The sequence below is a fragment of the Abramis brama genome (assembly GCF_963993115.1).
Source record: "Abramis brama genome assembly, chromosome: 1".
NCBI classification, from domain to species: domain Eukaryota; kingdom Metazoa; phylum Chordata; class Actinopteri; order Cypriniformes; family Leuciscidae; genus Abramis; species Abramis brama.
The window spans coordinates 8,116,996-8,130,037 of record NC_139963.1 but is presented as its reverse complement, the minus strand read 5'-3'; the positions used below and the strand labels follow the sequence as shown (position 1 = coordinate 8,130,037).

The following is a 13,042-nucleotide window of genomic DNA, read 5'->3' as shown; positions in this document are numbered from 1 at the left end:
TGTTGTTGTGTAAACGTACCCTTAAGCACATGTAAAGTACTTGATTATAATTTACTGATTTTGATTATAATTAACTGCAGTGTGTTATTCAATATTACGCTTGAAGTTAATATATTTAAGATGTTCTAAAATGCAACTTCATCATGACAAGTTTACATGACAAGTAAAATATTTTAGTTTATCATAAATGCTTGTCAAAATGGCATTTAACTATATTTCAAAGCTAAACAGAAGTAATTATGAAATTATGAAAGATGTGCTTGAGTCCCACTTAAGTGGGTCAAAGAAGCAGTTAAAAGTTCAGCTAATTGCATTTAATATGAATTTAAACCATAATACATTTTTATTTAATTGCAATTATCATTCAGTTAAGTGTCTGAACATTCAGTTTGCACTTAAGTATATTTGTCGCAGCACTTTTATTTTTAAACAAAACAAAAGATAATCCACAATGAAGAAGATCACAGGAAAACCATGTGGCAGCATAAACAACATAAGACAAAGAAGTGAACAAACTGGGGTGTATTCCAGCTGCCTGATCTCATGAAATGCGTCTCTAAAGCACACATTTTATATATCGTGCAATTTATATACAGAAATGAGTTTTTATGTGCATATGATACTCAGATACTTGAGTAATACGCACATACCCCACACCACTAATCCTACCCAAGGGGTTTACAGTGTGTATCATATGCACATAAAAACTAATTTCCGCATATAAATTGCACGATAATTACAATACGTGTGCTATAGAGACGCATTTCATGAGATCGGGTTGATTCCAGAAAGCAAGGCTATCTTACCGTCAAACATACCCTGAACTCTAGGTTGATTAACCCAAAGATTGCTTACTCGAGGTATAATGTGTCTGGGAGTCCCAGAGAGCAACATAGTGTCGGCCCAGATCCGGCCCACATCTGGTACACATGGACTCCACACAGCCGGATCTGGGCCGACACTATGTTGCTGTCTGGGGAAAGTTCATCCAACTCAGAGTATGTTCATGGTCAACCACCTGACATTCTCAACAGAATGACGAATCCACGAGTCACCATGGAAACGGACACTAAGAAAAAGCGCGCTATGCTACTTATTTTTTCCTCTTTTCCCAGACAACAACATAGTGTCAGCCCAGATCCAGCCCACATCTGGGCCATGTGGAAGTCAGATGTACAAGATGTGGGTTCGGATCTGGGCTGACACTATGGGGCTGTTTACACCTGGCCACTTCATGCGTTTTCTCAGATCGGATAGCTATCCGATCGTGAAGAGACCAGGTGTAAATGCCCTCCGAAACGCATTCGAGACGGATTTGAATCCGATCGCTCAAACCACTTCAGGAGGTGGTCTGGGCCGCATTCCAGACGAAACTGGACAAGTCTAAATGCATCTGGTTGTTGAAACCACATATGCAAATTGTACTCCTCCCAAAAATGCTAAAAAAATAAACGTGCGAGAGCTATATGTAATGTTATAGCCAGATATGACGACACTACTGGAACACGCATCACCGCAGATGAGACGCTGAGCATCTATTCATCAAGCCAACGTGCAAACTATCGCAAATCAAAGTGAAAGTAAGTCGCAGACGCTTATCACACAATCATCATCATTAAAAGTAAAGAAACGAAATGATCTTACCAGGGCTGTTGCCGCTCTCTCTTACTGCGGTCTTTGATTTTGACATTTTAGCTGATGATCAATAAAATGCAGCTCACATCTGTTGCTTTCGTGACGTGCACTCCATTAAATCTGCATATATAGCGCGGGAATTGAAGATCGGATTTAAATCCGTTTGACAAAAACACATTTATGTGATCAGGTGTAAATGGAATCGTTTTGATAAATCAGATAGCTATCCGATCTGAGAAAACGCATGAAGTGACCAGGTGTAAACAGCCCCTATGTTGCTGTCTGGGTTGTTTAATGGCGATATACATACTTGGTGAATATCGCTACCTATTTGATGGTTGTGCAATCATTTTTCAATCTTTTCCTTTAATAATCCTTAAAGCTAAAATATGTATTTTTTTTTCGCCGCTAGGGGTCACTAACCTCTAATAATAACAAAGGCGTAGGTTGATGACGCATAAGCAGAATTATGGAACTTGTCGTCATGCCAATGGATCTAATAATGTTTATGGATGAGTGAATACATTGATGTTTTTAACATGACTGTGGTGTGAAGCAGAGCGCGAGTGCTGATGAGAGACAGATATCAGCGCCACACGCAAGTTTCACTTGGTCTACACTATCATACTAAACTGCATTTGAGTGTGTTGAAAGTTATAATGTTATTCTGTGTGTTCGTTTGTTGGCTCTATGAGACTAGCAGTAAGCTAGATCAACATTAGAATAACATACTGATCATATTCTAACATTCATCATGTTGAGCTATATAACTATTGATTAGTTTTATGTACATTTGCTCACCTGTCTAATAAAGTACATTCAAGAGCGGCGTGTCTGTCAAGTTGAAGTTTGTCGCGGACGTGAAGCTCTCGGCATCTCGAAAATGCCACGCTGATATTGATCCTCGTTTTAGTTCTCCTTATGTCCCACAGTCTGCTTGCCACGGTCCATAATGTTTGAACGAAACAACAACAGCGTGAGCGTGCTGCTAGATGTAACGCAGTTGTCCACGTCTGTCGCCATGGTTACGATGGCAGTACGAGCGGAAACCAGGGATAACGCGGATATTACGTCATTGACATGCGACAAGTGGGACAGGGCGACAGGGACGGCCCATTATTTAAAATTGGAATTTCTCTGAAATTAAAAATCTTTGGGAATTATTGGGATATTGTAAGTACACAACTGCAGGAAATACATATCACACTGTGCAAGTGATTTTTGGATATTTTATTACAAACATCTTACATATTGTACCTTTAATCACTGTGAAAAATAACTACTAGGCTATTGTTTGTTTGATGCTAATTATATAATAAAAAGAAAGACTGATTGAACTAAATTACAGTCTGTGCTTGCAAAGATTACATGGCTGTAAAAGTTTAGTCATTTTGCTTCCATATTGCTTGAAAGGTATCATATGTTTTTTTATTTTTTTTATTGTTATGGAAATACATCATTTAGCATAGAAAACGTCCTGTTGCAAAAGAAAAAAAAACAAACATCTGATATATATATATATATATATATATGGCTACTTGCATACCCTGAAAGTTACCTCAATTTTTGGAACTGAAAGTTGAGGTTATCTGCTTACATAAGCTTATGATCTGGAAACAGTGCAACTACTTAACTAGCAGGATAACAACTCAAACAATGAACAATGACAGAGGCAAACCAACTCAAAGTCATACAGAAACACAGACCAAACTAAATGAGCCTGACAATATTCTTTTATTCAGTGTTTTTCACTGTTTTTGTGTGTTCAGTCTTTTTAAAAGTATGCTTCCAAAGGCCATTTCTTTTTCACAACTAAGGGAGTACTTACCAAAACAAAGGCTTTTCCTTTTTTCCAGAGTTTCTGAAAGCACTTAGGGAAAAAGAGTTCCCCTTCATCACTTCGCTTAGTCTTTGTTTATTTTGAAACACAATACTTCTCTCATCTCATCATGCATGAGTGTCTGTCGACAAAGAAGACTTTAGATTTGATCTCAAATGGCTCATGCCGACATGATTATTTAGTATGTAGACTACTCATCAAAATTGGCTAGAAGTATCTAGCTAAATTGCAATAAACATGAAATAAAAATTCACAAGTTTTCAATTATGTGGTAACCAAAACTTAAACAGATTCCACAACAGGTGTGGTGCGTTGCCTCACAACACCGTTTGGTGTTTGTGACAGAAATCTCTGATAATGAATCTATTGAAGCTTCTAGTTTCAACACCCTTCTTTAATTAGCATGACTCATTAATGATATATTTATTGTATAAGTAAGTATGTGCAGTTGTATGTCCAAAGTACAAGTCTGTTACACTACATGAGAGAGATATAAAAATATATCTTTCTGCACATTACACTTGTTTTATTGGCTGTTATCTCTCTTATGTCTCTCTTATATCGGCTCAGGGCCACACACACACACACACAGACGCACACATACTCACACACGTTCAGGGCCGTACTCTGTCTGTGTTCGTCATTAGCTCTCCCTGCCCCCACCGACACACACACACACACACTACACACACACACACTCTCACACTCACAGCACAGGGTGTGGATGGTGAAACTCAATACTGAGGCTTTGTCCCAAACCCTACTGAGCTTCCTACCTAGACAACATGTAAGGGCACTGCATACATGATCCCAATGTGATCATTTACTGGCCATTTTAAAAGATTTTTGTGCTTATTACAGTAAGACATTGTTAGTTGCTGAAGTGAGAATCATAAGCCATAAGCTAATATACATTAGTGAAAAGTTGTCCACCAGGAAGAGTTTATGAGTGTGATGTATGATGCAAATGAGTGGCTGTTAAAGTCAGCATGAAAGTAAGTTGCGATAATCTTTTCTTCCCATTTATGACATTAGTGAAACCTTCTGAGAGCTATAAGGTGGGGCTTGATTTTGTCCATGGGGATTTGATTGGTTGGTTGGATGGTTGTAGTTTGCTATTGGTCGATCTCATGTGAGTGACAGGTTGCTCCGCCCTCGCCAGTAATCACATCATCAGAGAAGAGAAGAGATGTAAAAGGGATGGATTATGTGATGTATGATAAATCCTCCTGTAATGAGACCAAGTGATATTTATATATATAATATAAAAATAATAATTTATGATGTTACAAAAAGTTGTCAGAGTACAGGCTATATGAACTTTTTCATGTTAAGTTTATTATTTTTCACCAGAATATGAGGTCAGTGTTATGTGATTTAACATTTTAATTAGGCTATTAGTGTTAGCCTATATAACTTAATTATAGTTAATAATAACTTAATAAGTAATTTTGCTGCCCTGAAGTTTCTCGAGGGCCATAGATAGACCCTGTTGTGGTGGAAAGGTGGAAAACTTGTGAATTATTCACGAATTACAATTATTACAAGCATTATACTTTTGTTTCTGGGACATTTATAGGATCACACAGACTGTTGGTGTACAAATAAGCCCTATTATGCCAAATTTAGCTGTTTAAAAGATACCAAAAATGTGTCATAGGTTATTTACAAATAAAAGCTTCCCAATTATTTCAGATGTGTCCATAAAACGGGTTGCTCAGATTTTGGTTAACTAATAAAATGGCGCCCTGTGTGGCAGCGCGCTTTATTATTCACTCGGCCGTCAACAGTAGGCTGTGATCAAGTGATCAAGTGATCGAGTGAGTGTGTGAGCTGAGTTTTGAGACACGACCCGTGTGTCAGAAGCGGGCTAGAATCCTTCAGCATTCAGAATCACTGTGCTCGCGGTCTCGGGTGCGCGCTCTGGATTGGCTCGTTACGGTTAGAGACACTCCCCCGATCACGGACGAACACCCTTCCTCAACCGCAAGCCTTCCGGTCTCGAGTGTTATGTAAAATACCCGACTCTGTTCTCGAAAGTTGAGTCTCTAAAGTTGAGTTGTAGTTGTAAATCGAGTCATTTTGAACTTTTTGTTGATTTATTTTACGGTAATCAAGCGACTAAAGAGCGCGCGATGGTGTTGAAATCTGAAGATGGAGTCGGTGAGTGACGATCATCGACATATGTTACTTTTACCAAACTTATTCTTCATAAACAACACGCGCTTGTTTATCTATATTGAATGTGTGTGATATCTGAGATACATTAAAAATTCTATTGACATTCACCATTCAGCGCTTGACTCCTATAGAAGTTGATAATGTGTTTTTCCCGTAGTAAAACGTCTAACGTTAATTTTTTAACGATGTGTTTTTTTAGATTTAGTGAATCAAACTAGCTTTATATCAATAAATAAACTAATATTATGTTCGTGTTTCTACATGTATCTTACTTTGAGGATAATCATATACATATTTGTAGGTTGTTATGGGGAATGAGTGTGATATAGTAATGCTGCATGGTCTCTTTTGACAACAATACTCCCTCATGTGAGCTGTCCATCATCTCTTCTTCTTTGTAGTGTATGCAGTTTTGAATTATTCATCATGGCGAATTAAAGGCCTCTGGTTTTGACGAGAGATGAATGTGTTTTATTGTTCCATGATCCTCTTATGTGCAAACATCTCAGTTAATATGCTTTCTGTTATTTGATCTGTGAAGAAATCCCTGTGTGTGTTTGCAGATCATTGTCTGACAACTGATTTTGTCCTCACTTTAAGTCCTGCATGTTTGCCTGTTTAATTCGTTCACTTCCTAGTGTGACTCAAACAGGCTGCGACTTGTCTGAACCAACTCTTGATTTCAGAGCAAGAATACACAAAGTATTGCACATACCGTGAACACAGTTTCTGAGGTTTCCTGGACGTTTTGCAGTTGTAACATGCTGTAGTCGTGTGTGTGTGTGTTTGAAACACTTGTTGTCTGTCGCTGAGGAATGTGGTTCAGCTGTCTGGGTTCGGTGAGGGGGTTGGGATGTTTTCTGTGGGAATGCTGAGCTCTCAAGGTGACAGACTTTTGACCATATACAGGATCGACAACTTATTTTGGCCAAGAGCCACCTACAAAATAAACCAATTTGAACAATTTTGGACACCGAACACGAAACAAAGCACAATATAGGCCTACGTTTGTGCTGCTGGGGTGCTTCAATACATATTTGGGTCAGTTATGGACAAACCCAACTGTTGGGTTTAAACATTAGCCTAAATTTACACTAGCAACCACATAGCAACACACTCATCCATCCATCCATCCATCCATCCATCCATACATACTGCACTTATCCCAATTATTATGTCTACTTTCTAAATAAATACCCAAATGTACATGAAATACCGATTGGTGTTTATATTAATCTGTTTGAGATACAATGCTTAACAGATCATCAGATTTTTCAAATTCCAAAATTTGGTTAACACGAATATTTCATGTTTGATCACTCCTAATTACATATTTTAACAGCTGAAAAGTATGCCTGGGTTGCTCTTTCCCGTAGTAAGGGTGTGGACCGTATAACGGCCTTCTGAGAAAGAGACTTGACAGGAAATGTCACCTTACGTTGAACCCTGACAGGAAGAGGCATTCGTCTCAGCTGAGGATCTTGGGAAACGCAGTGCAGTTTAATATCATTAACGTGCCTGTGACCTGACTGTTGAGTTGAGCTGCTATGTAAATTAGGATGTGATTGATTTATTTTTTTCTCTCTCAGTTCTGCTCGGTTTCCTGTCTGTGTGCTGTTGGTTATCTATGTGTGACCGCCGTGGTCACGTGACTTCCTGTCTTGCGTTCTTCAGGCGCTGTGTTTATCAAGTGAAGGGCATGTGGGATGTTGACCGTGTGCCTGTTCACACCATCAGTAGATGGAGAGATAGAGGACAGAGATGTTTTTTTCTATATGTAAGATACATATGTGACATGCTGTTTACTATCATCACAGAAAATAATTTCATCCCTCAGTTTATATAGGCTAATCAAGTAAAAGTGGTTTACAGTTACAGTAGAAGTCTGTAGGCAAGACATTGCATCAGAAACAAACATCTTGAACATTGTGCATTGAGCAACGTCCACCCGCAGGAATTAGCCTACTCCTGTAATGCGTGACTAGAAGTTCATCCACTTTTATGCCCCATAGACTTCCATTGTAAGTGCATTACTACACAATTTGCTTGTTTTTATAAGCTGACGTCACATCATGTTTTGGAAACAAATGTTGGTTACATCGAATGTGTTGGGCTCTAATAGACGCCCATTGGTTTTCATGCCAAACCAACACTTTGAAAAACCACAAAGAGTCAAGTTAGAAAAAAAAAGGAAACCTTTACTGTAGCTTGTTTCAGACTAAAATATGAAATACATGGAATTTAAGACTCAACGTTTACTTGAAAATGAAGACTTTTTTTCTTCTGAATAATCCATGGAGAATTCACCTGTTCACTCCATGGTTTCTTCATGTCAAGTCAAGTCATCTTCATTTATATAGCGCTTTTAACAATGTAGATTATTTCAAAGCAGTTTTACAGAGATAAACGTATAATTTAAGGTAACAGAGATTGTTTTGGCTTTATAGCGGTTCTTTAATAAAGTTATTTTCCAGCTAAAGTTAGTTTTGATTGATTCGCTTCCGTCACAACGATCATTTGTTATTAAATTAGGGGCCGCTAAGACGACACCATTCTCTCTACACAGACTTTAAACGCGAACCTGTGAGAAACGCTGATGGCGTTCACATGCGCATTAAGAGCTGGTTCTATAGTTATGTGCGTTTGAATATATGTGTGCAGGTTTGGAATTCCCTACAAACCAAGCCTAAACAAAGTACTGGTTTTAAACCAGTGTCTTTCCTTATAAGTTTTGATACAGAATTTTATTTTATTTTGTCACTTCGGGGTAGATGCGCGAAACGAATTTCCCAAAAATGGTAAAGGGATCCTCCATAGGGAGAGACTAGTTGGCACTTCAGCACTGCGTTGACATCGGGTCCAGGCGAAGGTCCTTCGTCAGATCTGGATACGGCCTGGATCCGGCAGGCTGCGGGAAAACCTCGGGATAAACAAAGACACTAAAATTAGCGTAGATGCCATTCTTCTTATGATGTAACGAGTACATCAGGATTTATGGGAAGTGTTCCCGGTTCCAGCTGACCTAATCTATGCAGCCTAACATTGAATTATAGAAGTCTATAATGTATTATGTGAGTGCTAGGTCAAAGAGATGTGTCTTTAATCTGGCTTTGAACTGACAGAGTGTGTCTGCTTCCCGGACAATGTTAGGAAGAATTTCATTTATTTGAGTTTCAAAGTTTTCGGATCTCAATAAGACTGAACATTGCAGAATTGAAAAGTGTGTGATAAAGGGTTTGAAAACCAGACATAACAACACGCTCAAGATAAAGCTTGCACAAAGCACCGGCTTTATGAATATGTCAGAAAAAATAGCAAGGAGACATTTTAATTATTTATTAATAAACTAGTGTTTTCTGAGTCAGTGTCGGCTGCAAGGATGACTGCTAATGAGCATTAGAGAGAAAAGCACTTTTTATACGGATGACATAATCAGAGTATTTGTTTTCTATTTGAATTGGTTCATTTAAAAGTGGACATTTCAAGCTTTCTATAGATTTTGATCACCCTTTCAAATGATGTCTTACTCTTATCTGTATGACCAAAAAGGACAGAGTAAGTTTTCTTCGCTCTTCGCATGGACACTTGGATATGAGACGGGTAATAGTGCACATTTATCTAGGTTAACTTTAGAGTAAATGGCCATGTAAAGTGGCTAACCACGACATGCTGAAAGAGAAATTTACTTGCCCAACCAGACAAGTAGCCCGATTAAAACATCAATAAAATAACTAGGGAATCACAAAAACACGAGATTGATTCTGCATTCATTTGGCGACTGATAGTGAGTAATAATAATATAATATAATATATAATGTACTGGCGGTAACAAGGTTGTGTTGTAGGAGAAATGGAAACAAATGAGCGCAGCTCACACAAATAGCCTAAACTCAGTTAACATACAAATAAGTTAAAACAAATTTATATTTTCTACCTATGATACAGTTAAGCAACATCACACGACCAAGAGTGCTGAATACCATCACGATTGGAAATGTGACACTGATTTCATATGAAAGTTCAATAAACAAGTAATTAAAATGAAGTCACTTACATTTTAGACGCAATATTGACTCATTTTAATTCTATTTCAGCAGCGAAAATAGTTCCAAACAAAGATCACAGCAGAGCCATAATGCATCTCAAGAACACTTAACCGTGTTTTGATTACTGAATGATTCAGCGTTTTGAATGAATCGTTTGAGTCAAAGATTCAATGACCCATTCATAAACAACTTCCTCATTCCTGAACGAATCAGTCATTTGAACGAATCGCTTAAACAAATGACTCACTCATTAAGATGGTCACCTGCCGCCTCCTACTTGTGGTTTAGTTTCGTGTTTAAAAGTATCATTCTTTCCAGAATTTCTTATTTGTATGTTCCAAAAATATATAAAACAAACAAATCGCTTAAACAAATGACTCAATGACTCACTCATTAAGATGGTCACCTGCCGCCTCCTACTTGTGGTTTAGTTTCATGTTTAAAACTATCATTCTTTCCAGAATTTCTTATTTGTATAAAAATATATAAAACTATCTCATGACATTGTTTAATGCACTTGTAATTTTTCAGTGTAAATTATTTAATTTGATTGGTAACAGCCCTATAGTGTCTTATTATTCTCATTTAATTTATTGAATCACATTTAAGAATTTAAAATGAAAGATAAAGCATATATTTAAAATTATTTGGGGAAAAATGCCCTTTTATTAAGGTTAAAATATCATAATTATGCAGATTTAAATATGTCAAAGCTGACTGATGAGAATATTGCTTCAGAATAAATTATATTTACAGTATTTTTTTCTGGACAAGCTTATTTTTACTGACCGATTTACTTGTCCAAAGGACAAGCCCATGAAAAGGCTTAATGTCGAGCCCTGCTAACGTTACAACTAGCATGTTTCAAATGATAAGCCACATTTAAGGTCGGTGAATGATTTAGTGCCCGATAATAACCACAAGGACCCGATGTGTCCCTCACAGACTGTGTGGCTTCACATCGTCCTGTGGAGTTTAGCCTATTTCTGCAATAACTGACCAAATATAATTCTGTAGACTAAGCCTCTTCTCATCGACTAACGTTTAGTTGATTATTCGGGAGCAGCCCTAGACCAAATGCCTCTTCATGAATGAAAGTATTTAATATTAGGAAATGTTTATGAATAACATTTCCCACAGTAATTGTCATCAGAGGTAGGCCTAACTGTACACATGGCGTGAACCTCTGCCTCAGTCAGGATTCGTAGTCATATGTGGTGTTTACTCATCAGATTTCTCCTGTGCGCTTTGGTTTGCTCACATAAACGGCAGGATGTTTACTCTGCAGAGCTTCAGGATGTTTGCTCAGCGCATCGGCCGTCGGCTCGGGCCTTCCCCTCACAGCTCGCACATCTGATCTGCAGAAAAATCCTCCGGTGCCTCATGATCCTTTAGCTGGGCTGATGATAAAAATAAACCGGTCTGCGTTCCACACACAGGCCTTGAAACAATCTCTTATTGTTGCGCATGTTATTTTTGGCTGATGCCTGCTGCCTTGATTCCCTGGCTTTCGCTCAGACCCGTGAGTCGCGTGATATTGAAAGCGTGTGCGTGACACAGAACTGTGTCACCACCTCGGAGATCTGATTTAAGAGCCTCTCAGGACACACCGAGGCCGGCCGATTCCAGGAAAAGCATTTCAATGATGATCTCAGGCCTTGATCACTATGCTATTACAAGTTTATCGGATTAGATGAGCTTTATACAGTGGGCTCAAAAATGTGGATAAATACATAGTAATACAGTGGGGACTTCAAAACCATGGCCTTGACATTGCTGTGCTTTGCTGTTTGAGTTTCGCCAATGTTATATTTCCGTTATACTCCGTGTTAGTGAAGTAGATATGAAACTGTGACTCATTGGCCTGAGTGAGACTGATGACATTTCCTCCCCTGCTCTCCTTTGTCATATGAACACAACACTTCACACACCAGTATAATGTGGCTCTCAGATAATGTGGATTTACGAGAGTTACGATTGAGACTGAAAGGGATAATTCACCCAGAAATCATTTACTCGCCCTCATGTCATTCCAAACCGGTTTGCATTTCTTTCTTATATGGGGAATACAAAGGAAGATATTCTGAATAATGTTGGTAACTAGACCGTTTTGGTGACCATTGACTTCCATTGTCTCAAAATACCTGCTTTTATGTTCCACAGAAGAAAGAAAGTCAAACAGCTGAGTAAACAATGACAGACTTTTCATTTGTGGGTAAACTGTCCCTTTAATAGAAAGTACATGCCTGAAATAAGCAAACCGGTTTAGTTTCAGTGGGATGATCTCTTCCTGAGAGTTTCTTTACAGAATAATGTGAAATGTGCATTGTGGACCAGATTATATAAAGTCTGGCTATATGAGACTAAATTTGCGATTGTAGAGAAAAAAACCCTCATTGTTCTCATTGTCCTTTTGGTTGGTGCTAATGCAACTTGGGCCAAGTCACGAGATCCTTCTTGGTGCCAGTGTATCCACTTGATCCATAAAAAACTGAAGAAATTAGAAGTAAATGTCTGCAAGAAAGAGCAGAGAATGACCACTAGATGGAGCAATCCTTGTTTATGATAGCATTAAGTCTGAGAGAAGGGAGGAGAGAGAGACGAGTGTGGGATGGAAAGGACCGTCTGCACATGGACTTCAGCAGTATGTGAAATGTGTCTTCCTCTTTCTCGGTCTGCCGTAGCAAACGTCTGTATGTGTCATGCTTGACGTCTTATTCTTACCTGGATGAGTTTGGGTTTGAGTTTACCTTTGGTTTTGCTGCTGCTTTGGATAATGAAGGAGAGAGTTTTGATGAGTGAACAGAAGTGGACTGATATCAGGACTACATATACATTTCACTAAAGATTGGGGAATCAGGTCAGTTCGCTGTGATATTGAAATGGATACTTGGCAGGGTGTTGTTGAGACTTTCCATGTTAGTGTGCCTTTGTACAGTTTATTTGCTTTAGAATGAATGCAAGTGCCTGTAATGTGAACTGTCTGACATATTGAGTGGTTTGATTGCAAACAGAAAGATCATTTGTGGACTGGATAAAACTCTCTGCAGTGTTGAGCTTTCACAGGACATGGGAAAGGTTAGTGGTACATGGCTTCTGCCGTCCTTCACGCAGTCATTTCTTCCTTTTCTGCTGCATCTAACAGTCACTGGCTGACCATCAGCTTAAGAGATATTGCGTATCTAGGAGGAGCTTTAATTTTACTGGTTCATGTTCAGAAGGACAGAAAATATGTGGTTTGATTGAGCCTAGAATGATTCTGTGATGCACTGTATTTGATTCCAGGCACTATAGGAATGTTTATCATGGGATTTCTGAAACAATTTTCAGTTTTAGCCAA

General features: G+C 38.4%; 1 protein-coding gene across 4 annotated transcripts in view; it reads left to right on the top strand.

Moving 5' to 3' along the window:
• Positions 1-13,042, top strand: part of cyth1a (cytohesin 1a) — a 67,840-nt gene that overhangs the window by 28,568 nt on the left and 26,230 nt on the right. The window contains exon 1 of one of the 4 annotated variants that reach the window (XM_084110185.1): positions 5,370-5,638. The exons of 2 other annotated variants lie outside the window; for them this stretch is intronic. In XM_084110185.1, the coding sequence (XP_083966311.1) occupies positions 5,611-5,638 (28 nt within the window). In that variant the 5' untranslated portion in view covers positions 5,370-5,610. Of the gene's footprint in view, positions 1-5,369; positions 5,639-12,309; positions 12,563-13,042 lie in introns of those variants that run through there. One more of the 4 variants, XM_084110188.1, reaches the window with a different exon arrangement.